Genomic DNA, 26,956 nt, shown 5'->3' on the forward strand with positions numbered 1-26,956 from the left:
TTTAATTGAGGCTGAAAGACCTGATGCGTAGATTATTCCCAGTAAAGACCTATGAGTATTGTTTGCATTGTTTCTAAATAAGTTGATGAGGGTTTGTGTTCTTGTAGTTATCTTTACAACCTCTCTGTACACCATGTTGAAAATATTGCAAAGTTTGCATAATTATAATGGATTTAATTTAGGAGATGTAAACAATGGGAACAAAAAAGCAAACACTGCATGAGTAATAGGTCCTTAAATTTATTAATATATTCCATCATAAAGATCAAATAATATGCTTCTTTACATCTTTAGATAATCATCTGAATTTTACATAGCAGAACCTAGCTTTCGTTTTTTAATCTAAAACATTTTACCAGTCACAATAGATCTTTAAATTCTCTGAAAGAGTTTTACTCCAAACTCAAATCCTTTCAGTCTGAGTCAGCTGTCAGATCAGGACACTTCCACCTGAGTGTCGTGCGTCTGCGGGATCATTCTGAGTAGCTTAGCCTTGCACTATCCCCAGAATGAATAAATCGAGGGAGTGTCCTCTGTTTGTGTGTGGGGGGGGGTGGCCTGACGTCAGTGTGTGTTCGATTGCTTTCGTCAGTCAAATCTCTGCCTGTGCTTTGTTTGGTAGCGATCCTGACCAAACTTTCAGACAACATATCAACAAAATCCCAACCTATTTTTGCTCTTAATTTTAAAGAAACTTAATAATATCTTTATTGCAGTAATGTTGGATCATCTCAGTAAGTTCACTGACATGTTTTTTCAAATGACCTCTGTCCTCCTGTGCAGTATTGTGAGCTCTTAAAGCAACCTTTAGATGAAGGTTTCTCTGTTATTGTTAAATGTTAGCCTGCTGTCTTTGTCAGACTTATAAAATCTACTTAGACTAACTGCAGACTGCACTTTCATCGGGAGTTTAGTTCCTTTTTACATAAGCATGCATAAGCGAAACAGGATCTTTGTAGGGTTAGTTTTACAGTACAAGGAGCAAAAACAAACACGCAAACATGCAGTGGCTTCTAAAAGTATTCATACCTCCTTCCCCACATTTTGTCACAATATAACCACAAACCTCAAAGTGTTTTATTGGGATTTTATCTGATAGAGCAACATAGAGTATCGCATAATATTGAAGTGAGAGGAAATTGATATAAGGTTTTCAAATTGTTTTAAAAGAAATATCTCCTGTCAGACAAATATTGAATTTGACACTCTGTGTGGCAGAACACCACCATTATATCTCAACCTGAACACACCATTCCCACCATCAAGCATGGCGGTAGCGACATTATGCCCTGGGGATGTTTTTCTTCTGCAGGGACATTAAGCTGGTCAGAGTTGATATGAAAATGGATGACACTAAACTAAAAGGACAGTCCAGGACAAAACAATGTCGAGTTTGCAAAAGAGTTGAGACTGGGGTGGAGGTTATCCTTGCAACAGGACAACAACCACGCACATTCAGCCAGATCGAATATATTCATGTGTTAAAATGGCCTACAAAAAATCTAGACCTGAATCTATTTGATGATCTGGTTATTTGGAAAACTTGAAAAGTTTGAGCTATTTTGCAAACAAAGAAAAGGCAAAGTCTATCTTTATGTGCAAAGCTGGAAATGAATGTGGCTGTAATTCTAGCCAAAGGTTCGTGCAAAGTATTGATTGCACATCACTCTTTCACCACATATATTTGGAAATAAAAAATTAAAACCATTCTTTCAGTTCACCATTGTGCATTGGTCTATTGCATAAAATCTGAATAGGTTTAAAGTTTGTGGTTGTAACATAACAAACTATGGAAAAGTTCAAGGGGTGTGAATACCTATGATTGCACTGCAGCAGCTGCTTCCTCAAGAATCTCTGTTTGGATCCCTAGATCTAGAGGTCCCTAATCCCAAAACTATTAGCTTATTTAGCTTTTTTAGCTGGTGTATAAAACTTTAATAATTGGTACTGATGATGATCTTAATATTTAAAACTCTCTTACAATAGGTGATGAAATCCTTGGGGGTTGGTTTTACTGGGTGCGATCAGGTCGGTGGAAATGTTCGATGGGTATCTCAGTTGTGTCTATTTGGCAACTTGTAGACAGACAGGGATGTTTTGAGGAGACAAATAGTTATTGTGTATGTAGAAAAAAGCATTTCAGTTAGAAGATAGTATCTGGAAAAGCAAGTAATGTTCTTATGAATTTGTACAATTAAAACATTTTTCATGACTTGCATTATTATTGTCATATTACATTGGCAATGCTTACACTTTCATATAAAAACAACAAAGAAAACCTTCGCTCTTTCTCTAACTTTACCTAATTTCCTTACAATTAGGCTGAACGTTGGCAATTGTATGGCTTTTTAATAAACTATGTAAAAAAATGTGCTCATTTGGTGGCCCTTTCTATTTAACCTTGTGTGGTCTGTTGTGTTGGCAGTACTCGGGCCCCTTCTGACAACACATCTGGGAAGTTTCTTGTGCAAACATTCTCATAATGTGGAAACTAACACACAGTAACAATAGATACCCAAACTATGTTTGACCAAGTCAAACCTGGTTCATAATTGGATGTTATGGTATTTAAATTTAATATATTTTGACAGCAAATGACAGCTTAAATGTTGTGATTACCAACATGAATATACCTACTATTATAAGGTAACATGGACGAGGTTTGCACAATTAAACTGCATAAAACTAAATGGTTTCCATGCAGTCCAGTGAAAGGCTTCACCTATCATATATGCTGATAAAATATATCCTATCACATTTTTTATTTCAGGCATTAAGGGGCCATAATATGTCCATGGGGTCCTGAGTATTTATAAGTGGCTGAAGAGGAGTTGGATCAGAGCTTGAATTAAGTTTGAAGAACTTTAAGGTACAGAGGTCATCCAGGGAACGACAAAGAGGAAGGTGGTGCAGGATTTATCCCTTCTCCTGAATGTCGCTGGACTAGCTTGTTACCGATGGTTGCTCTGAACCCTCCTCCTCCAAACTCTTTTCTCCGTCTCGAGACTTTTTCCTCCTCTTGTTACCTAGAAACAGAGAAGAACATGGTAATCTGGCACTGCTGGTTGACATTCCTGTGTTTCTCCCTATGCCGTAACTGAGATTAAACAAATTCCTCCATCTTTGCATTTGTCTCAAACTGAGGTAAATTCAGCTCACGCCAAAAACGACTGCATAATTAAAAAAATGAATAGCAAATCTGTGCCAACAAGAGCAGCTGCATCTGGAGGAGCTGCTCTGCAGGAAGCAGTGGGCTGCTTTGTAGGGACGCGACACGTCACCTGTTGCTAGGAGACGGTCTGGACTATAGCTGCAGCTGACAGAAAAGTTCAGGCACATCTGACAGCGTGTGTGGGTGAGCTGTGGCATTGGTGCTCATGACAAATCGTTCACTCACTGAGTTTACGCAGGAGCATCTTTCCGATGTTCTCCTCGGAGCTGGACAGAGACAGGGAGCTGATGAAAGGGGAGGTGGAGGGCTCTGTAGGCACATCTGTAAAAAACACGAGACAGATGTCTTCATTAAATAAAGACTCACAGACAGGTGGGGGGAAAATGCTCAAAATTTCTTTACCTTGTAACTCCTTTGACAAAGGACTTATTTGACAAAGTTTGTTCTTTCCTCAAAAACCAACTGTACCACTATATATGCTGCTAAACATATTCTGTACATACTTTATAAAATGCATGGGAAAGTACACTCACCGGCCACTTTATTAGATACACCTGTCCAACTGCTCGTTAACCCAAATTTCTAATCAGCCAATCACAAGGCAGCAACTCAATGCAATCCATGTAGACATGGTTAAGATGATCTGCTGCAGTTCAAAGAAAGCATCAAAATGGGGAAGAAAGGTAATTTAAGTGACTTTGAACGTGGCGTGGTTGTTGGTGCCAGACGGGCTGGTCTGAGTATTTCAGAAACTGCTGATCTGCTGGGGTTTTCAGGCACTACCATCTCTAGGGTTTACAGAGAATGGTCCGAAAAAGAGAAAATATTCAGTGATCGGCAGTTCTGTGGGTGCAAATGCCTTGCTGATGCCAGAGGTCAGAGGAGAATGGCCAGACTGGTTTGAGCTGATAGAAAGGCAACAGTAACTCAAATAACCACTCGTTACAACCAAGGCCTGCAGAAGAGCATCTCTGAACGCACAACACATTCTACCTTGAGGCGGATGGGCTACAGCAGCAGAAGACCACACTGGGTGCCACTCCTGTCAGCTAAGAACAGGAAACTGAGGCCACAATTCACACAGGCTCACCAAAATTGGACAATAGAAGATTGGTAAAATGTTGCCTGGTCTGATGAGTCTCAATTTCTACTGCGACATTCGGATGGTTGGGTCAGAATTTGGCGTCAACAACATGAAAGCTTGGATCCATCCTGCCTTGTATCAACGGTTCAGGCTGGTGGTGGTGGTGTAATGGTGTGGGGGATATTTTCTTAACACGCTTTGAGCCCCTTAGTACCATTTGAGCATCATGTCAACGCCACAGCCAACCTGAGTATTGTTGTCCATCCGTTTATGACCACAATGTACCCATCTTCTGATGGTTACTTCCAGCAGGATAACGCACCATGTCATAAAGCACGAATCATCTCAGATCGGTTTCTTGAACATGACAATGAGTTCACTGGACTCAAATGGCCTCCACAGTCACCAGATCTCAATCCAGTAGAGCAACTTTGGGATGTGGTGGAATGGGAGATTCGCATCATGGATGTGCAGCCGACAAATCTGCAGCATCTGTTTGATGCTATCATGTCAAAGTGGACCAAACTCTCTGAGGAATGTTTCCAGCACCTTGCTGAATCTATGCCACAAAGGATTAAGGCAGTTCTGAAGGCAAAAGGGGGTCCAACCCCGGTACTAGCAAGGTGTACCTAATAAAGTGGCAGGTGAGTGTATGTAATATAGCTTTAAAATTGTATCAGGCTATAAAGTAAATGAACTGAACTTACATGGTAGTTTTCCAATCAAGCACTTTTACTCTACAGCCACATTCACTAAGCTGTAATTACAAATGTGCACATCGTTAGGCACTTCAGTTTTTTGCTCAGGGCGCAGTGGTAGGGGAGTAAGTTGGAATCGAACCAACAACTTTCCAATTACAAAACATTGACTTTTCCCATTGAACCACAGTCAACCCTTTAAAATGACTGTTTAAAAAAAATTTAAACCTCTATTTATTTTTCAAATTGAACAATTTAAACAAGACAAAACAAAATAATGTTTTGTGGTTTGGTTTTTTTTATACTTTTTGGTTTTGTTTCACAGTTGAAACAACTGTGTCAAAAAACAATGATCTGGAGGACCCAGAGGAGGCAGGAAGTTGTTTTTCTAAAAAAATTTACAAAACTTACAAAATCCCAGAGTCCAGGGGAAAATCCAAAAACAAGAAACCATAAGCGGACTATGAGGAACAAAACAGACGGGTGAAAAAGGAAACCAAGTAGTATTTATGCTTCGTAGCTTTAATACTGGTATGCTAAATAGGTGAGTTATTGAGCAGATGAGAGATGTCTGGGGGTTGCAGGGAGCTGAGACACTGAGGGAGGTGCTGGGTAACCAAGGAACACAAAAAACTAGAGCTAACAAATCAGAGCAAATACTTGGAGAAATGCAAATGTGTGAATACACAGAACCTCAAAATACTTTAGATCGTGACATTACCATAATTAACAGAATACACAAGGAACCACAAAAATAAAGAATATAAAAAAAAAAAACAAAGTAATAAAGTACAGAATCAAAAGCACAAGAAGATCTTAAAACTAAGGAACGAGCTGAATATGGGAAGCCAAGAGTGACTCATCTAAAAATACAGCAAAAAGTAAAACCAAAGTCCCAAATATCATAACAATTACTTATCACAAACACATTTACCACAAATACAGGTTTTAAATTTATGTTACAAACTTTAAAAAATCCTTTTTTTGCCCTTTTTATTGAGAATGTGTGAAATAGATTTAGCAAAATATTTAGTCCATTCTGCAGTTTTATTGTAAGGAAAGTACTAATCTCAGTAAAGAGATCTCAGAAAAAACCCTATTAAAAAGAATACATTTCTAAAGGGTTTTACATTTCAATTTTTTGATTTATTTAATTGTAATGACTGAGACAATTGAAAGAAAAAACATTTTTCCCCTCGCTCAACCTAGAAATCACAAGGAAAATGACAAACTTTCTATTTCCACCACTTTTTATTTGAGTTGAAAAGGCATCCAAGTTGGTTCTAAGGATCAGCAGCCTACTTACCATTGTCAGCAGAACTTTCTGGCCAGTCCTCGTGGATGTAGGGAATCTCATCCATGCGAAGGAACACTGTATCATTTGGACTCCTCTGCCCATCAGATTTACTGCCTGTTTGGAGGGAAATTAGACCAATGAAGCAGATGCCAGTAAAGCAGCAGCTTGTTTGTGTGTCTGCCTGTAGAGGGAGACACACAAACATTTACCATTTAATGTTCTTTTGAAAGGTCAAAGATGAAATGTGAGAGCAGAAGATTTAGGATTAGAGACTGACATTTCTATTAAATAGAGATACTAAAAGTGGAAAGGATTATATATCTAATCCTGTAACTGGCTGTTTGAACTACTCTTCTAGTGATGCAAATGTGTCCTGTTATTTTCCATGAACATACACCAGCATAGTCCATTCAGCAGAGTGGAGGACGTATGAAAGAGGGAAATGTTCATTCAAATTCTGAAAAGAGTAAAAACTGGTTTATACCAAATTTGGACCAACAGTTTTTTTTAATAGAGTTAAATATTTGAAGTTGTGTGATACATTTGATATAAATCATTTAACTTCGTCAGGTGATTAAACCACATTAGGAAAGTCTTTATTTATTTTGCTAGCAAGTAAGCTTGTCATATTGTTCAGCCTAGGGATCAATATTCTTTCTGTGAAACATATTTAAACAGTTATCATTTGAACTCTATCTTGCATTTGATTGTGACAGTTAGTCTCATTAACCTTACAGTTTCTTCCAGGTTTTGGGATTTTGTCTATGAAACCACAACAGTCTGCATGAGTTCAAGCCTTTGAAACCTATATTTCTACTATATATCTTTGCAACTTCATCATCACTGCTGTTTTGCACAGGGACCTGTGAATTATTGAATTATTACTTCATCTTTTAGCAGAAATTAATTAATCTCATTTAATAAAGGCCATGTAGATATACAGGGGTTGGACAATGAAACTGAAACACCTGGTTTTAGACCACAATCATTTATTAGTATGGTGTAGGGCCTCCTTTTGCGGCCAATACAGCGTCAATTCGTCTTGGGAATGACATATACAAGTCCTGCACAGTGGTCAGAGGGATTTTAAGCCATTCTTCTTGCAGGATAGTGGCCAGGTCACTACGTGATACTGGTGGAGGAAAACGTTTCCTGACTCGCTCCTCCAAAACACCCCAAAGTGGCTCAATAATATTTACATCTGGTGACTGTGCAGGCCATGGGAGATGTTCAACTTCACTTTCATGTTCATCAAACCAATCTTTCACCAGTCTTGCTGTGTGTATTGGTGCATTGTCATCCTGATACATGGCACCGCCTTCAGGATACACATGGTCCTCAAGAATGGTTTGGGAGTCCTTGGCAGTGACACGCCCATCTAGCACAAGTATTGGGCCAAGGGAATGCCATGATATGGCAGCCCAAACCATCACTGATCCACCTCCATGCTTCACTCTGGGCATGCAACAGTCTGGGTGGTATGCTTCTTTGGGGCTTCTCCACACCATAACTCTCCCGGATGTGGGGAAAACAGTAAAGGTGGACTCATCAGAGAACAATACATGTTTCACATTGTCCACAGCCCAAGATTTGCCCTCCTTGTACCATTGAAACCAATGTTTGGCATTGGCATGAGTGACCAAAGGTTTGGCTATAGCTGCCTGGCCGTGTATATTGACCCTGTGGAGCTCCCGACGGACAGTTCTGGTGGAAAGAGGAGAGTTGAGGTGCACATTTAATTCTGCCGTGATTTGGGCAGCCGTGGTTTTATGTTTTTTGGATACAATCCAGGTTAGCACCTGAACATCCCTTTCAGACAGCTTCCTCTTGTGTCCACAGTTAATCCTGTTGGATGTGGTTGGTCCTTCTTGGTGGTATGCTGACATTACCCTGGATACCGTGGCTCTTGATACATCACAAAGACTTGCTGTCTTGGTCACAGATGCGCCAGCAAGACGTGCACCAACAATTTGTCCTCTTTTGAACTCTGGTATGTCACCCATAATATTGTGTGCATTTCAATATTTTGAGCAAAACTGTGCTCTTACCCTGCTAATTGAACCTTCACACTCTGCTCTTACTGGTGCAATGTGCAATCAATGAAGACTGGCTACCAGGCTGGTCCAATTTAGCCATGAAACCTCCCACACTAAAATGACTGGTGTTTCAATTTCATTGTCCAACCCCTGTATATGAAAGCAAAAGAAGGTGAGATGTTATCAGTGAAGGAGCAAATGACAGGTTCACTTGAAATTGTATCTACTACTTGTTCTACTATTTTATTATTGATGATAAATCATCAATAAGAATAAAACTGTTTTTTTTCCACATATAATGTAACATTTGTTCTGCACAATTCAACTGAAAATCAAACAAATCTCTTCGGGGGAGATGTAAAAAATAAAAAAGCTGGACCAGCGTAGTTGCATAAGATTGCACACCATCAAACGAATACATTACTGTATTGCTTTCTGATTCAGAATAAGTCTGACTGTCCTTTATTCCTGACTTACACATTGTCATCCTTTAGCTACAGCCATAGTTTGTACAAAAATTGCAAAGGATCAAAATAATTTCATTGTATAAATTCAACAGTCAGGGTACAAAAAGCTCCACAGCATTATTTATATACCGAAGCACTGTGAAGACAGTCATTAATAACTGGGGAAAATGTGACATGATAAAAACGAGATGTTTCTCCAAAATGGTTGGAGAACCACCACCTTAACGTGGTGAAGGGGTTTGAGTGCTCAAATGATCCTAGAGGCTATGTTGTCTGGGGCCTAAATGCCCCTGGTAGGGTCTCCCATGGCAAACAGGCTCTAGGTGATGGGTCAGACAAAGAGTGGTTCAAGAATCCCTCACGAAGAAAAAAATATTGAGGCACGTGACGTCGCCCCGTACGGCCGAGCCGGGGTCCCACTCTGGAGCCAGGCCTGGGGTCGGGACTCGTCGGGACATTCCACGTCCCTAGAGCCAGCCTAAGCATCCGGGTTGCTCCTCGCGGGACCCGGCCGGGCCAAGCCCGAACGAGAGACGCGAGGCCATCTCCCAGTGGGCCCACCACCTGCAGGGGGAACCGTGAGGGACCGGTGCAAAGAGGATTGGGTGGCGGACGAAGGTGGAGACCTCTGTGGCCCGATCCCCGGATGCTTAGGCTGGCTCTAGGGACGTGGAATGTCACCTCGCTGGGGGGGAAGGAGCCTGAGCTTGTGCGGGAGGTCGAGAGATATCGACTAGAAATAGTCGGGCTTGCCTCCACGCACAGCGTGGGCTCTGGAACCCATCTCCTTGAGAGGGGTTGGACTCTGTTCTACTCTGGAGTGGCCCACGGGGAGAGGCGGCGGGCTGGTGTGGGTTTGCTTGTTGCCCCCCAGCTCAGCCTTCTCGTGTTGGGGTTTACCCCAGTGGATGAGAGGGTCGTATCCCTGCGCCTTCGGGTTGGGGAGAGGTCTCTGACTATCATTTCAACCTACGAGCCGAGTGGCAGTGCAGAGTACCCGGCCTTCTTGGCGTCCCTGTCGGGGGTGCTGGATAGTGCCCCTCCCAGGGACTCCATTATTCTGCTGGGGGACTTCAACGCCCACGTGGGGAACGACAGTGACACCTGGAGAGGCGTGATCGGGAGGAATGGCCTTCCCGATCTGAATCCGAGTGGTGTTTTGTTATTGGACTTCTGTGCTAGTCACGGATTGTCCATAACGAACACCATGTTCAAACATAAGGGTGTCCATCAGTGGACTTGGCACCAGGACACCCTAGGCAGGAGGTCGATGATCGACTTTGTTGTTGTATCATCAGATCTTCGGCCGCATGTTTTGGACACTCGGGTGAAGAGAGGGGCTGAGCTGTCCACTGATCATCACCTGGTGGTGAGTTGGATCCGCTGGAGGAGGAGAAAGCCAGTCAGACTTGGCAGGCCCAAGTGCATAGTGAGGGTCTGCTGGGAACGTCTAGCGGAGCCCTCGGCCAGGGATGTATTCAACTCCCACCTCCGGGAGAGCTTCGACCAGATCCCGGGGGATGTTGGAGACATAGAGTCCGAGTGGACCATGTTCTCCGCATCTATTGTCGATGCTGCTGCCCGTAGCTGTGGCCGTAAGGTCTGCGGTGCCTGTCGTGGCGGCAATCCCAGAACCCGGTGGTGGACACCGGCAGTAAGGGATGCTGTTAAGCTGAAGAAGGAGTCCTATCGGCTGTGGTTGGCTTGTGGGACTCCTGAGGCATCTGACGGGTACCGTGAGGCCAAGCGTGCTGCGGCCCGGGCTGTGGCAGAGGCAAAAACACGGGCCTGGGAGGAGTTCGGTGAGGCCATGGAGAAGGACTACCGGTTGGCCTCGAAGCGATTCTGGCAAACCGTCCGTCGCCTCAGGAGGGGGAAGCAGTGCTTCGCCAACACTGTTTATAGTGGGGGCGGGGGACTGCTGACCTCGACTGAGGACATTATCGGGCGGTGGAAGGAGTACTTCGAGGATCTCCTCAATCCTGCCATCACGCATTCCGTGGTGGAAACAGAGGCTGGGGACTCGGGGTCGGACTCTTTCATTACCCAGTCTGAAGTCACAGAGGTGGTTAAAAAGCTCCGCGGTGGCAAGGCTTCGGGGGTGGATGAGATCCGCCCTGAGTACCTCAAGTCTCTGGATGTTGTAGGGCTGTCATGGTTGACACGTCTCTTCAACATTGCGTGGCGGTCGGGGACAGTGCCTCTGGACTGGCAGACTGGGGCAGACGGAGGGTGTGTTCCAACTACAGGGGGGATCACACTCCTCAGCCTCCCTGGTAAGGCCTACGCCAGGGTATTGGAGAGGAGAGTCCGACCGATAGTCGAACCTCGGCTTCAGGAGGAGCAGTGTGGTTTTCGTCCCGGCCGTGGAACACTGGACCAGCTCTATACCCTCTACAGGGTGCTCGAGGGTTCATGGGAGTTTGCCCAACCGGTTCACATGTGTTTTGTGGACCTGGAGAAGGCATTCGACTGTGTCCCTCGTGATGCCCTGTGGGGGGTGCTCCAGGAGTATGGAATCGGGGGCCCTTTACTAGGGGCCATCCGGTCCCTGTACGAGCGGAGCAGGAGTTTGGTCCGCATTGCCGGCACTAAGTCGGACCTTTTCCCAGTGCATGTTGGACTCCGGCAGGGCTGCCCTTTGTCACCGGTCCTGTTCATAACTTTTATAGACAGGATTTCTAGACGCAGCCAAGGGCCGGAGGGGGTCGGGTTCGGAGACCAGTGGATTTTGTCTCTTCTTTTTGCAGACAACGTGGTCCTGCTGGCCCCCTCTAGCCAAGACCTACAGCATGCACTGTGGCGGTTCGCAGCCGAGTGTGAAGCGGCTGGGATGAGGATCAGCTCCTCCAAGTCCGAGGCCATGGTACTTGACCGGAAAAGGGTGGCTTGTCCTCTTCAGGTTGGAGGGGAGTGCCTGCCTCAAGTGGAGGAGTTTAAGTATCTCGGGGTCTTTTTCACGAGTGAGGGAAGAATGGAGCGGGAGATTGACAGACGGATCGGTGCGGCTGCCACAGTAATGGGGGCGCTGTGCCGGCCCGTTGTGGTGAAGAGAGAGCTGAGCCGAAAAGCAAAGCTCTCAATTTACTGGTCGGTCTACGTTCCTACCCTCACTTATGGCCATGAACTTTGGGTCATGACCGAAAGAACGAGATCCCGGATACAAGCGGCTGAAATGAGCTTCCTCCATAGGGTGGCCGGGCACTCCCTTAGAGATAGGGTGAGGAGCTCGGCCATCCGGGAGGGGCTCGGAGTAGAGCCGCTGCTCCTCCACATCGAGAGGAGCCAGTTGAGGTGGCTCGGGCATCTATACCGGATGCCTCCTGGACGCCTTCCTTGGGAGGTGTTCCAGGCACGTCCCACCGGGAGGAGGCCCAGGGGACGGCCCAGGACACGCTGGATGGACTATGTCTCTCGGCTGGCCTGGGAACGCCTTGGGCTCCCCCTGGAGGAACTGGAGGAGGTGTCTGGAGAGAGGGACGTCTGGGCGTCTCTGTTGAGTCTGCTGCCCCCGCGACCCGGTCCCGGATAAAGCGGAAGACGACGAGTACGAGTACGAGTACGAGTACGAGTACGAGGTTGGAAAGACAAAAGAAAGAAAGTGGTCAGAGAAGGAAAACTGAGGGATCTGCAAGAATTTCCCAACACTTGCTGGATTGTGTCTATGTAGGAGTAGAGTTGCCTTTTCCATCCAGACGAAGCAATCAGGCCTTGCTAAAATCTCTCAAACCCTTGTGGGCGAATGTGTCATGGTCTGATACAACTAAGCTTGACATTTTTGCCCATAATTCCAAATTGATGTTTGGCAGAAAAAACACCTAAGATGTGGAAAAACTGTTTGCTCCCTTAAATCAAGAATCCAAAACATAACTGGTTGCAGCAGCTTTCCTTGAAAGCCAAATATTTTTATGAATTGGTTTATTTTTGAATCATCCCCTGGCTATTTATTTGGTTTTAATTAACATTGTAATGTTTCTTTCTATTCATGTAATGCTTAATGTTAGAATAATGTTTTTAATGTATTTCTTGTAATTCAATATTTTGCAATTTGTTCCTTTATTTTCCTGCTTATAATTTCTTTTTATATGATTCACACTATACATATAAACCTGCCTTACCTGAAAATCTATTAGTAAGTAAGGACTTGTGAACTAACACCACTCTAGTTCACTTTACCATCAACCCTTTTGGTCTAAGTTGACTTATTGTCACAAAGCAAGCGTTCAACTTACGAACAATACGGTTTCTCTCGTTGAGTTGGGAGGTGTTGTGAAGGCCACCATACGGATGGAGGTGTGCAAAGCGTGCCATCCCCAGTCGTGTGTGCATGCTCATGAGTGGGAGGGCGATGCTGTTTGAGCGAGCCTCTGGGCCTGGGGGTCTCCCTTTGATGTCAAGATCTACAGCATCCGGGGTGTGAGGAGTGCTGTCCATCCGGGTGGCTGTCAGGGCATTCTGGTAATGGTTCCTGGTGATCTGCAGCATGTAGAATACAACTGTTATCATCATGTTTGCATGCATAGCTGCCTTCATATGCTATCTGTTATGATTTGGGGTTGTTTGGTTTTTGGTTTCTGGGTTTTTGTTGGTCTTATTCACAGTTCAAGTTTTTAATCATGTTTCTGTTTATTTTCCTGGTCATGCTTTTGTTTTGTCGTCTTGTTCATGTTTTGTCAAGTTTGGTTTTCGGATCTGGTTATGCTTTTGCTTCATGTTTTTTTAGTTTGTGTTCAAGAGTTTCTGTTTTGCTCCAGTCACGTTTTGTTCTGTTAATTAAGTTTATTCGGTTCACCTGCTCCAAGTTAATCTGTCTCCTTGCTCCACCTGGTTTTCACTCCATATATACACACCTGTTCTGTCATTCATTGCGGAAACATTTTTCTAAGATCATGTCTTGTTTTTTTGCTCATGCCATGCCTGTCTCGCCTGCCTGTTTGTTGTTTTGTTCCTGCCTCCTGCTGAGTGTGAATTTTTGTTATTAAACCTTTTGCACTTACCATCACGCTGCCTGCTCGTCTGCATTCTGGGGTCCTATATCTCGCAAGCCATAACACTATCAAACCATGCAATTTGCTAGAATATGGACATTTGCACAACAAGAGGATTGGGTTTAGAGAGAGGGCATATCCAGCACGTGAAGCCAGTACAATCCTGCTTGAAATGGAGCTCAATTATCCTTGGTGATTAGGGGAAAGAGGCTGTGGGGAGGAAAGACTGAGGAACAGGATGTCTGTGTTAAGTCAAAATCCACAATTAGGACATATCAAAGGCAAATTCTGCAGTAGAGAAACATTATTCAAAATTCAGAGGAGTTTAAAATGTGGTTTCTTGCATTTAGTCCTAAGTTATACCCTGTAGTGTACAGGAAATTAGAGATTTGATTGAGGTTATAATGATGGGGAAATTAAGGTTCAATTAAGTGAATAATAACAGTGTTTATTTTCTTGTGTTTCTGTGTTTTGTTTAAAGCCCTCGAACCTTGATGATCTGCAGGTCCGTGAGTTGTCGCACTGAGTAGTCTGGTAAATAGGCCCCTCCGCCTGCTGTGAGCTGACCCACGCTGCCCCCGCTCTGTAACGAGTCTGATTGGTTCAGGCCACTGCTGCGAGAGCTGTATCTGTGGGCTGAAAGGAAATGTGGAAGAAAATATAGAATCTGTCTTGATTAAAAGTTTATACACTACAAATGTTCAGACTTTTAAAATTCAATGCAAACTTTAAATGATATTCCTTCTTTTTGATCATAAAACAAAAAATGAACATTTTATAATAAACTTTTTTATTATTTATTGTGCATTACAAACAATATCTAGACCTGCTGGTATTTGTCAGTATCTTTGAGATTTGCAACTGCTAGTCTACTTCTGATAAAAACATTGAAACTCTCTACATTTTAATATTCATCCATCCTAAGCTCGTTCATAGCCTAGCCTTGTCACTTCCCTTCTTGATTACTGCAATTCCCTCCTGTTCGGTCTTCCACTCAAATCTCTTCATAAGCTTCAACTAGTTCAGAACTCAGCTGCCCGTATCATCTCTAGAACCCCTTCCTTCCATCACATCACTCCTGTTCTGTCAGAGCTCCACTGGCTCCCCATCAAGTTCCGTATAGACTTTAAAATCATTCTTCTCACTTTCAAGGTTGTCCATAATCTCGCTCCACCTTATCTATCCCATCTTCTCAACGTTGCTACTCCCTCTCACACTCTCAGATCATCCTCGTCTATTCACCTGATTGTTCCCTCTGCCCGTCTCACCACCATGGGGGGTAGAGCTTTCAGCCGCTCTGCTCCTCGGCTCTCGAACTCTCTACCGACCGATTTAAGGAACATAAATTCACTTTCTCAATTCAAATCTTCACTAAAGACTCACTGGTTTAGGACTACCTTCTGCACTTGATTATTTCGCACTGTTACATTTTAAATGCTTGATCGCTGTGTTTATATTTTTATTTTATTTTTTATTTGTTCTTGTTTTTAATATTGATTTGTATTCATTGTAAGGTGACCTTGAGTGCCAGAAAGGCACCTATTAAATAAAATGTATTATTATTATTATTATTATTATTATTATTACTTTGAAGAACCTAGAATATAAGACATATTTTCAGTTGTTTCACACTTTTTTGTTCAGTATATAATTCCACATGTGTTAATTCATAGTTTTGATGCCTTCAGTGTGAAGCTACAATATTCATAGTCATGAATATAAAGAAAACTCTTTGAATGAGAAGGTGTGTCCAAACTTTTGGTCTGTACTGTATTAGGGAGAAACATCCAACTTTGCTTCCAACATTTTTTAGATATTTATCTACGATAGTATAGCTAGTGTTACCTGCCCGATTAGGATTTGTCTCCCCTGATTTAGCTTGGCAGACAGATTCAGGATGAGAGATCAAGGTTCATCTGTTTTTAAGCTCTTAAACCCTGCAGAAAGATTCCCACATCATTCTGTTGATCTGTTTCTTGCTACCAGATAATTTTCTCAATCTTTTATTTAGCTATAACCCAAACCTAGACAACTTCAAATAGGGCAGGGGTGTTTTCTCCTAAACATGGCCCCAAAAAGATCCATTTGTTTGAAAATGGATGCATCAGTTTGAAAAAATATATATTTAAAACTAATAGAGGAATGTAGCTAAGGAACAAAGGAAGAGAGAACAAAGGGTGAAAGAGGAAAAAAAATTATGTACAGTTCTTTGCAATGTATTTATAAACTTTTACACATTTTGCCACATTTTGCCACTTTAAAAACTAGATATGCTCCTCTTTTTGGATGTCATACATCAGTACCTGCATACGTAAGACATGTTAAACACATAATCTACTAAAACAGGACTATTTGAATATTTAATAAGAGATTACAAATAGATTTAGGCTGAACTTGAAGATCAGACATTTAAAATTAGCTTGAAACCTCCACATGAGATCAGAGAGAGAGAGAGTCTGTACGGCAGGATTTCTGCTTGCTCCGCAGTCTTAGCTGGATTTCACATAATCTTGTCCAGGTCGTGTCCTTCCACTGGGAAATTCTCTGAAAACACTTCTCTTAATTACTTCCCACTGCTTCTGCTGCAGCTCCTGCAGCCTGACAGAAGCTGGGTGGCATTAAGACAGGAAAAACATCCTCTACTATTGCTGTAGTCTTTTGCCAAAGTCTTCTTTATGCTGCTATTATCATCACTGTAACACCAAGTTCACTAGAACATGTTACTTACCAGTTGGAAGTGGTGGGATCAGTGCTGGCATACCAAAGTAGGAAAAGGCTCCATTTTCAAACCGAAGAGCTTCCTTTCCTATCTCCACCTCCACCCGTCCCTACATCAAGAGTACATTTACATGGATTTGGCTAAAGCAACAGACTTTAATGCGGTAATGGTCATCATTAGTCATCTAAGGGAGCACATTGTTCCATGTAAACATGTTAGATTTACATTAAGCAGAGAAGTTAAACTCACCTGGAGGATGAGGATGAAGTAGTCAACAGGTTTGTTTCTCTGATAGAGATAGTGTTGAGGAGCACATTTGTTCTTGGGGTCAAACTTGAGCTCCTGCACAACACTCGGATGTTTGATGAGGCACAGCAGGATCTTGTCCGACAAGTGACACAATCTGAAAGGCTCCACTTTTAGGGAAGAAATTCAGACAAACATGAATGCATGAGAACCACATGAAAACAAGAAGCAAAGACACGGCTTTGCACATCCTTTTTCTGTTCTTGCGGCGTTAACCCAACATATATTACCTGTAGCCAAGAAGCGGTGTGTGGCAAGCAGCAGCTGGGGAGAGATCTTCACCTTCAGCTCATTTTCTCCAAGTTTGAAGACTGAGAAATCCTGTTGCTTTCTCTCATGGTGGGACACTCGTCTTTTGGTTCGATTGTCAGCTATGAGTCAGATATTGGTTGAATATTTTAAAGAAAAGGATAGTATGCTGCAGGTTTAAGATTTATTCCAACAAGATGTGAGGAAATGTATTTTATATATATATTGATTAGGTTTGTATTTATGTGGATATGCAAGAGAAAAAACACATGTGTGTAATAGTTACTTATGCAGAGCACTCTAACTGAAAGTGTATAATACTTGATAATCTTATATTTGTTGCTGAGTTTTTCAGCTGTAGCAGCTTTTACAGCTGCTTCTGCTGTAAAACTGTTCTCACGGTAGCAGTGAAAGCTGGATTAGATATGAAATTTGAATGCCTCTGTCAGGGGCTTTTCCAGCTAATTATAAATGAGAGGATTATAGTGCTTATCTGTGAACCAGGGTCATTTAATTGCATCAATTAATTATTATCAGAAAGGAGCAGGAAATATCAGGCAAGAGGAGGCGAAATCAATAATTTGATTGGAAAATTACAGTTTGTGGGGGAAGGAGGGTCCTATAATGGTATTGAGAGTGACCCATTATTTCATGAATATCTGTAGAAGAAGTCTGGCTTGCCAGGTGATTTATTTTATACACCTGTGGTGATGAAAGTGATAGGAAAACCTGATTTTCGTGATCTAGAGGAGCAGGAAACAGGAAAATACAGTCACTGACCACTTTACTTAGTGCACCTGTTTATTGCTTGTTAGCAGAAACAGCAGCTTTGCCAAAACCAATAGATTTAGGTATCTGCTGTAGACAACCTGCTAAAGTTTGAATTGAGCACAAAATGGGGAAGAAAGACTTTGAATATGGCATGGTTGTTGGTGCCAGACGGGCTGGTCTGAGTATTTCAGAAGCTGCTGGTCTACTGGGATTATTCTGTCACCAGCAGTTGCGTGGACAAAAATACCATGTCGCTGTTAGAGTTCAGAGGACAATCAAATGACTGGTTTGAATTAGAGATTGGCACCAGAGGTGTGCAAAAAGCGAATCTTAAACAGTTGCAAGATGCTATCATGTCAACATAGACCAAAACCTCAGAAATGTTTCCAGCATCTTGCTGAATCTAATGCCACTAAGTATTAACGTAGTTCTGAATGCAAAAGTGGTCCAAACTGTTACAAGTAAAGTGTACCTAATAAAATGGCTAGTGAGTATATTTTTAGTATCACAGGTGGAATCAATAAAACTAAGTGAATGAAATTGAAATAACTGCCATTCTGAATGTGTGTTTATACGTACTGTACAGATCTGTCTCATCCACAATCTCAGACTTGATGATTTCTTCGATCACGTCCTCCAGTGTCACAATGCCCATCACTTCATAGAAAGGGTCCCCCTCGCCTTCGCTGTTCACCCTCTGCACCACGGCCAGGTGAGACTTCCCTGCAGTCATGAGAACAGGCAGAGGGAAAAATTGTCAGAAGGTGAAGCAGAGCTAAAAATTGCTCGTGCAATGGGGAAAAGGAGGCAACGTCACTGGATTAAAAATAGCTCTCAGTCAACAGCCTCCAACTGGTCAAGATGGAAATCAACACATACTGTTGAGACACCAAGAACATCTAAGGGGGAATCTACCTCAGTGGTTGAGTTTAAATAAATTCAGCGTCAGGACAGTGCTCACATGAGTTCTCAGACAGGACAAGCAATCGGTCTGGAGACATTTTAGCAGCTTGAAAGAGCTGACCCCTTATGTAAAACCCTGAGATTACACAGTCTGACTGATGATGCCTGCATCTGTCAAATTAACTGCTGTCACCTCTGTAAACACAATGCATGGGTGCTTTGTATACTCATGAGCAAACCCCCCACTCCAAACCCCCACTCGCAATAAGCCTTCCAGACACAGTGACACAACTGGCCAGCAGCAACCCTGCACATAGTCTGCAAACTGAATGTGACAAGAGGTCAATGTTGCCACAACCTTTGAACATCACAAGGAGAGAAAAAAATTTTTTTTCACATTATTCTAAACAATTTCATTTCAAGCAAAACTATTTTTAAATATGATGTTGCATTAATGCAGTTAGACTTTTATAGGTTGTTTTTCTTAAGAATGAAGTCAGCTTGGCGACCAGTAACGTTACCTCACCAAATGTACGTCGTCATTTGGACACAGACTTCATGTAAATAGTCTCCAGCCTTACTTGGAAGTTCCAACTGCAGGAGACAGGCTGATTTAGGGGATCGCTGCCAGAGGATAAAATGAATGCTTTAATCCAGTCCAACGAGGGAAGAAAAACCCTGATTGACTGACATGCAGCCATCTTTGCACATCAGGCTGTGGCTGTATGAGATTAGCTGAGACAGCAAGGCTGCTTTCAGAGCTCAGGTCAGCGTGTCTGAAGAGCGCAGGTGATGCAGAGGAGGGTTTGCCCTCAGCTGCTGATGTTCCCAGGAACTGCATTACATCATTCATGTGTTACATAATACTCTTGCTGAGCGACACACACTCAGCACGCTCACAAGCGCAGACACACATGCCCGGGGTGAAACCGGGTCCGCCGTGGATGTTCTTTTCACAAATGCTTCAGCTCCAGCAGTTTCCCAGACTTCCACAGTCTATTTTTGAAAATCATCTGTTCTTTTAGGTTGTGCATTTTTTGGTTGAATTTCCTGCAAAAAGAACAACTATAAAGAGAAGGGAATGTTTTATAGATTTACAGATGTGCAAATACAGCAACTTACAGCAAAAAGTCTGTTAAAACTAAGTCTATCTATAACTTATATCGGTTTAAAAAATTTTCTGCTGTCTTGTGTATTAAAATGACTCATGGTGAAAAATCTCTTTATAAAACTCAAATATTTAATAAAATTAGGCAAAGGCCAGACCACAGAGATGAATAGTCCGACCAAAATAAATAACAGAATCTAATGATTATTTATGCGCTGATGGGTTAGTAAAACCAAGTGAGTAACAATATAAAAATAATGCTAATATTGCCCTGCAAATCATATTTCAGAGACTTTTTGTTTATAATACATGTATACATCTTAAGTAAAGTATAAGAAGCCTGTATGTTTAATAAACTTTTGAACTAATACCCATCTCAGGCATTTTTGTACAAAACCTTTCCTAATTTTGCAATCACTTTGTTGGGTAACAGAGTTTTTTGCAGAGATTCTTCTTTTTAACACATTTTTGAAATCCAGTGTCTTTTACTCCTAAAAGTTTATTATACTTCTTTTCTGCTTTTTATTACAAACCTCTTAAACAATTTTACCATTTAAAACTTTTAAAAGGCAGTTTGAGTATTTGAATTTTTAAATGTGTATTACGAAAAAGGTCATTTATTGTAAAATAAATTGTGGATGGTGGGGCTTTGGTGGTGATTAGAGTCTTGGATATATCAAAGATAGGTGACAAAGTTGATTTGAATGCACTAATATTTTTTATGTTGTGACAGTGTATCTAGAAACCTTAATTGCTATTTACATTTTTCACATTTGATTAAAAAACTGTGCAGGAGTTTTTTTTTCCCCCAAAGCATTCCAGGGATTGTTCTCCGTGCTCACTAAAGCCTGTAATGAGATCCCACAGCACATAAGTACTATTCCAACATTAAGACTCTTTAAAAAGTCCCATGCTCGCTATCTAATGGACAGTTATCGCTGCAACCACTGAGATGATGCCTCCTACTAATGCTGCTTCTCTCACCTGAGTATATCTGTGTGACTGTGTTGTTCTGTGCCTGCTAATGTGATGATGATGATGTATGTTAGTTTTTTCATGATCTGCAGTGCAGGAACCTGCTCATAAACAGTATCTGCATTGAGGCAGGCCTGATTACTTTAAGCTTTTCAAAAAATCCAAATAAAGAAATAACATGTCACTAAAGTTTCTAAGGTCTGGTGTCAATGAACCATCAGCAGCAGAGGCAAACCAGATCTGCTTAAAAATACACTTTGAATCCTCGAACCACATTCAGCATTTGCTGCAGTCTTTATCTGGTTGTCAGGCAGATTTTAAATGAGAAATATATTTTACACACGATTGGCCTGAAGATGTACCCCAGTCATTAAGACTTGTTTGCATTTTAAATATCTGCAGTGTTTAACACAAACACCATAGCTTAAACAAAATGGAGTACTGTGACCTACAAAATATTTCTAGTTTTCATCATATTATTTTACACAGGAATATGTCAGTTTTAGATTTAGTTATTTCTCTGTGAAACGATTTATGCTGTAAAAAGGTGCCTGATCTTTTTGTTCTTAAGTTTTTGCAGGATATTGCATCTTTTGATTAGTCAATCAAGGTCTTCTAACAATGAGATGTGCAAACCAACAATATCATCCTTTGTTAAAAATGTAGCCAATCTGTATTTGTGGAACAATTTAATGTACCAGAGATTTAGACTTGATGCAGAAAACAAGTTATAGCTGAGAAAGTTACATTTTCTACAGAAGTATATTCATGCTGTCCTCACTTATGCTTTTTTAAATTACTGATGACATTTTCATTCTGTGCTCGAAGCAAGAGCCTGACCCCTGCTCACCACCCCTCACAGGGAGACATCATCATCTTTCAGCTGAGCTTCCTGAACAGCAGGAACTGTTAATCCTTGAGAGAACAGAGGAACGCGGGTGCGAGGGAAAGCAAAAGGTTGGAGCTGAATTTTTCATGATTAGCTCTGCAGCCTCAGAGCACAATGAAGGACCATACTGAAAGAATTTTAAAGCCACAGAGAGGTAAAACTAAAGTATACTCTAAAAATGTACAGGTGAATCTTTACTTTACCTTCTATAACTAACATTCCAACAACAGGAATCATCACAGGTCATATGTCACCCAATGGGTTAATCTTTGAGGCCAAAGTCAATCTTCCAAAGTGTTGAGCTGACTTTGACTGGCAACCAGTCAAAGTTGAATGTTGCCAGCAACACATTAAATTATGACAGGGACTTCAAGTGAAAGGCAAAAACAATTCTTATTGTTTGAATGTTTTTCAAACTACATCCACAAACTTTATTGTATTTTACTGGGGTTTTATGTGACAGATCAACACAAAGTGATGCATCTTTGCATAAGAAGGGTAAATGTTTATCTAGTTTCCTTACAAAAAACAACCTGAGGTGTAGCATGCATATGTATTCAGCTTTGCACTCCTGGAAAATGAACCTTCACCCCAGTCTTAAGTCTTTTGCAATCTTTAACAGCTTTTTCTCCAGGGTAGCTAAACATTTAGCTTAATCTATTTTCTCATCAGCTATGACCAGCTCCACCCTCCCTGCCAAGGAAAAGCATCAGCATGATGCATGTTTCACCTTTTAAATGCTGGTTCAGGGGCATGTGCTGTGTGAATTTTTGCCATACATATCACTTTGTTTGCAGGCCAGAAAGTTACATTTTGGTAACATCTGACCACTCCAGAGTTACCATGGACCTCCTGGCTGCCTTTCTGATTAATGCTTTTCTAACCCTGGCTGTCAGTTTGTGAGCACACCCATGTCTGGGTAGGTTTGCCATTGTTCCATACCATTTCCATTTTCAGATGATGGATTTAACAGAGCTCTGTGAGATTCTCAAAGCTTGGGTTATAGCATTAAACCTAACTCTTCTTTAAAGATCTCTAACCTTTGTCCCTGCCCTGCCTGGTCTGTTCCTTGGTCCCCGTGATGCTGTTTGTTCACTAGTGTTCTCCAACAAACCTCTAAGGCAATCAGTCAGCATCAATTGTTATTAGGCAATGGATGTAAGTGAAAGAGATCAAAATTATCAGGCAGTGGAATTTACATTTGGACAGATTTCTGTTTGACTGTGGAAAGTACTGTGAAAAACTATTTGCCCTTACAAATTTAGCCTTTTTGTCACAAATGTTTCAAATCAACAAACACCGAAACCCAAACTAAATCTTTGTGGAAAAGTAACTGGTTGTACCACAATTGGGGGCAACACCTCCGATCTAACATTTACATTAACCGTCAATGAGTCATTACATTGCTGGAGAGGAATTCTGGCGCACCCTTTTTTGTAGAGTTGTTTTATTTCAGTTCAGCTGCATTACAGTTTTTTTTTTTTAGCATAAATGAGCTGTTTACAGTCATCCACCAACATCTCAGTCAGGTTTAGGTCTGGACTTCTCTAGGCCACTTCAAGAGATGGACCCAAGGGCTTAAGATCACAAACTGATGGCTGGAGATTCTCCTTCAGGATGTTCTTATAGCAAGGAAAATTGATTATTCCATCACGCATGGCAGACAAGCAATCCCAGATCATCACTCTTCCACCACCATGTTTGACAACAGAAAAGATACTCTTCTTTGAAAATAGTGTCTTGGTTTTGCGCCAAATATAATAATGTGACCCTTTTGGTCAGCAGTGGTTTTGGCCTTGGAGGTTTCTTGTCCTGTTTATTTTTTATTGTTGAATCATTAACTCTGACTTAAATGAGAGCTACAGTGCTTCAGATGTTGTTCTTTGTTTGTGATCTCCTCGAGAAGTTTTCAATTCTCTCTTAAATTATTATTGGTAAACTGGCCACGAAAGGTTTACCATCGTTCCTTGTTTTCTCAATCTGTTAATAATGGCTATAGCTATGGCTCGCTGGAGACCCTTTCTAGTAACCCTTTCTAGACTGATAGATTTCTTTAGATGGGGGTGTGATATGTTGCATTTCAGATCTTTTACCCCACTTCATGTTGTCAGGCAGGTTCTGTATCTCAGTAACCAAGCCTCGAAGTTGCTAGTGAAGCTGACCCAGAACAATGTGGTTAACCACAGTTGATTAATGATTTGACAATGGGGGGTGAGGACAAATACCTTTTCACATATGACCTGGTTGGTTTGAATGTATGAATAGCCTTATCCCTTAAAAATGAAATCATTATTTAAAACCTGCTTTTTGTATTTACTAAGGTTATTTTTGTCTGATATAGTATTATTATTTGTTTGATGATCTGAAAGATTAAAATGTGACAAAAAAAAAAAAAAAATACCTGAAGAAATATCTATTGGAGGAATACTTTTTACACAGCATTGTAGATTAATGCAAATTAAGGGGCCCTTATTATTGTAGAAAAAGAACAACAAAAATTAGGAATGCAGTAAAGTTCACAGGGCTGTTTTGAGAATATTACTTCTATCACTCATCAAATTCTTAAGATAACTCCATTATGGTTCTTGGTATTCTTCTAACCTCTGGCTGAACCATGTGCACTGTGTGACACAGTCTCACATTTCACATACGGCTTTCAGTGTTCTGGGGATCAAAGTGCTTTACTGGTAGATCCACTTAAAGCCAGTGAACTGATGCATACATTGACTTCTGCAGAGAAAATGTAGTTTTTTTTAAGTGTATAGTCACTTCAAAGGACATTTAACTCCTAGGTGGCAGGATATCACCCTGAGATTGCTCCAAATCATGTGGCGCCTCACTCATTTAACACTGATTTCGCACTCATAAGTCACGCACAAGTTCTGGACATGTGAAAGCACATAACACAGAGGGAGGTTTGTGGAGTATTTTCACAGACAAGACCTTTTGCAGGGTTTAAAGGTGGGTTACCTCTCTTGAATTCCTCCAGCATTACATCCAGCTTGGTGTCATTGAAGACGCAGTGCATGGGGTGCTTGTAGAACTGCGTGATTGTTTTCAGGGGAGTGCAATCGTCTGGATCCACGAAGGCTAAGTCTTTCACGAACAGGATGTCAACGATGTTGGACCTGTCGTTCTCATAAACCGGAATTCGGGTGAAGCCGCTCTGCATCATGTCAGACATGGTGCAGAAATCCAAGACTGCGTCTGATGACAGCATGTAGCAGTCTGACAGGGGGGTCAAAACATCTTCCACGGTTTTGGTCCTTAGCTCCAGGGCTCCCTGGATTATGTTGAGCTCCTCCTTGACCAGGTCATGATAAGGGTCCGTGACGCGTAGCATGGCCACCAGCTTCTCCCTGGTGTAAAAGCTGCTAATCTCCTGGTGCAGCATGATGTCCAGGATCTTGGAGACCGGGTAGGCGATGGGGAAGAACACTAACATCAGCAAGCGGGTGGCGCACAGAGTCTTGGAGGCGATGGCGAGGCTGTGCCTGGACGCCACGGAGTGGGGTAATATTTCTCCGATAAAGAAGATCCCCAAAGTGCATGAAGCAGTCGAAAGAGCGGTCATTCCCAAAATCTGACACATCCACACCACAAAACACGTATTTGTGAGGACGTTACCCAGCACCACGGTGCAGAGGATGTAGTTGCCATGTTTACGCACCGATTCTATTTTCTGCGCGTATTTCTGCTCCTTCTCTGTGCCGCTGTTCTGCAGGACCCGGAGCTCCACGGGGTCAAGAGCCAGCATGCTGATATTCAGCCCGCTGCACAAGGCAGACAGCGCTAATAAAAGCACAGAGACCCCAGCTTGGAGCCAACCATCCGGCTCTGGAGGTCTCTCCACCACAGCCAGCCAGAAGTCTTTGGTCCTAAAGTGCTCCCATTTCACTCCATCAAACGCGCACATGGAGAAGTATTTAATCACCTCATCTCTGCGCAAGTCTTTGGCCAGCAGCTCAACCAGAACGGAGTTGTGACTTGAGGTGGATCTAAAGGAGCCCAGCAGTTCTATGTCAGAGCTCCTGGAGCTCTCATCCTCACACGGGTTCCCCTTGAAGCGGAGCCCCAACTCCGCATCCCCGCTGCCATCGCTCGGCTCCTCGATGAAGGCGATCCACGGAGCGGCAGGTGCAGCGTCAGGTCTCCCGCTGATGTTTGCGCTGTTAGGATGCTCAGAGTAGTAAACCCTCAGCAAGAAGCGAGTTCCCTCGGTTGCCCTCAACATTCCGTCCCGCACGGACAGATCCTTGCTGTGGGTGTCTTCGGGACGGACGCCGAGCAGCGACGCCGCTGGGGCCGGCAGGGAGGAGAAGGTGATGATGAGAAAGAGAAAGGAAAGCCGGCGAGGATGCAGCATGCAGCAGAGAGCATCCGCAGCATCCACAGCCATGGTGCGGAATAAACTGAAGGAAGTGGGAGAAGTAGGTCAGTGGTGTGCGGATTGCATGGATGGAGCAGCTGGTATGTTGCAGAGGGAGAGAGAAGGGGGAGGTAGGGGGAAGTGAAATAGAAATGACCAATACTGACGTATGCTCGATTCGCTTTCTGCCGCTTTCTAAAAATAGATTGGAGGAGAAGCCCTGACATAAATAATGAACGCGATTCAGCTCTTAGCCTGAATCTTGGCTTGGCTGCAGAAAATTCTTTTGGTCTGGGATTTTCAGCAACAATTTTAAAATAGAAATAGTACCACTAAAAGCTACAGCGATAAAGCGAGTGTATTTAGTTGTGTATAAACTTATTTATCTGCGACACAGCCACTAGATGGCAGTATTTTCCCTTGATTAGATTTGACCCACTGTGAAAAACACTGGATAGAATTTGCCTAATAGAATTCAAGTTCAAACTTTATACATAGTTTAGTTCAAGCCCCAGGCTTAATGTGTTTGACATAAAACGTTGTTTAAAATGACATGTACCCTGCAAATGTACTATATAATTATAAACATTATACTTCAGATTTTATTAGACGTGGAGCAGAAGAAGCTCAAATGTCATGGTCATGATTAATAACATTTAAGTTCAACAAGGTTAAGGACTATTCGATAACGGTATGAAACACAACGGTTATTCGATTAGATTTTCGATTGATGGCGTTATTTCAAACACGTCAAGCCAATATGTTAAAGTGCACGTATATCCATATAAAATCTAACATGTCCCAAAACGAAGTAAAAGAAGTTTGAGATTTTTTTCAATGCTAGCCCATTTCTCCCTTTATCAAAATTGATTAATCCTCTTCCTATTTACTTCTTTCTCAACGCAAACCTCATAAACAGACGTCA

At 42.2% G+C, this 26,956-nt stretch overlaps 1 protein-coding gene across 1 annotated transcript; it reads right to left on the bottom strand.

Annotated features, from left to right (window-relative positions):
- Window positions 1-224: 224 nt before the first annotated feature.
- On the bottom strand, window positions 225-26,125 carry LOC124859146 (metal transporter CNNM1). Its single transcript, XM_047351716.1, has 10 exons — window positions 24,633-26,125; window positions 18,367-18,510; window positions 16,998-17,138; window positions 16,711-16,877; window positions 16,471-16,570; window positions 14,233-14,378; window positions 12,987-13,230; window positions 6,261-6,365; window positions 3,398-3,493; window positions 225-3,026 (listed from the first exon to the last, which is right to left on the bottom strand). The coding sequence occupies exons 1-10, from the start codon at window positions 26,059-26,061 to the stop codon at window positions 2,944-2,946; spliced, it is 2,655 nt and encodes an 884-aa protein (XP_047207672.1). The 5' UTR covers window positions 26,062-26,125; the 3' UTR covers window positions 225-2,943.
- Window positions 26,126-26,956: the final 831 nt, after the last annotated feature.

Source organism: Girardinichthys multiradiatus, chromosome 22 (genome assembly GCF_021462225.1).
Source record: "Girardinichthys multiradiatus isolate DD_20200921_A chromosome 22, DD_fGirMul_XY1, whole genome shotgun sequence".
Classification (NCBI taxonomy): Eukaryota; Metazoa; Chordata; class Actinopteri; order Cyprinodontiformes; family Goodeidae; genus Girardinichthys; species Girardinichthys multiradiatus.

Coding starts and splice junctions, on each gene's coding strand:
- LOC124859146 (XM_047351716.1), bottom strand. CDS start 26,061: ATGGCTGTGGATGCTGCGGATGCTCTCTGCTGCATGCTGCATCCTCGC. Junction 16,571..16,710: donor ACTTCATCCTCATCCTCCAG/GTGAGTTTAACT, acceptor CTCTTGATGTAG/GGACGGGTGGAGGTGGAGAT. Junction 13,231..14,232: donor CGGACCTGCAGATCATCAAG/GTTCGAGGGCTT, acceptor TACATGCTGCAG/ATCACCAGGAACCATTACCA.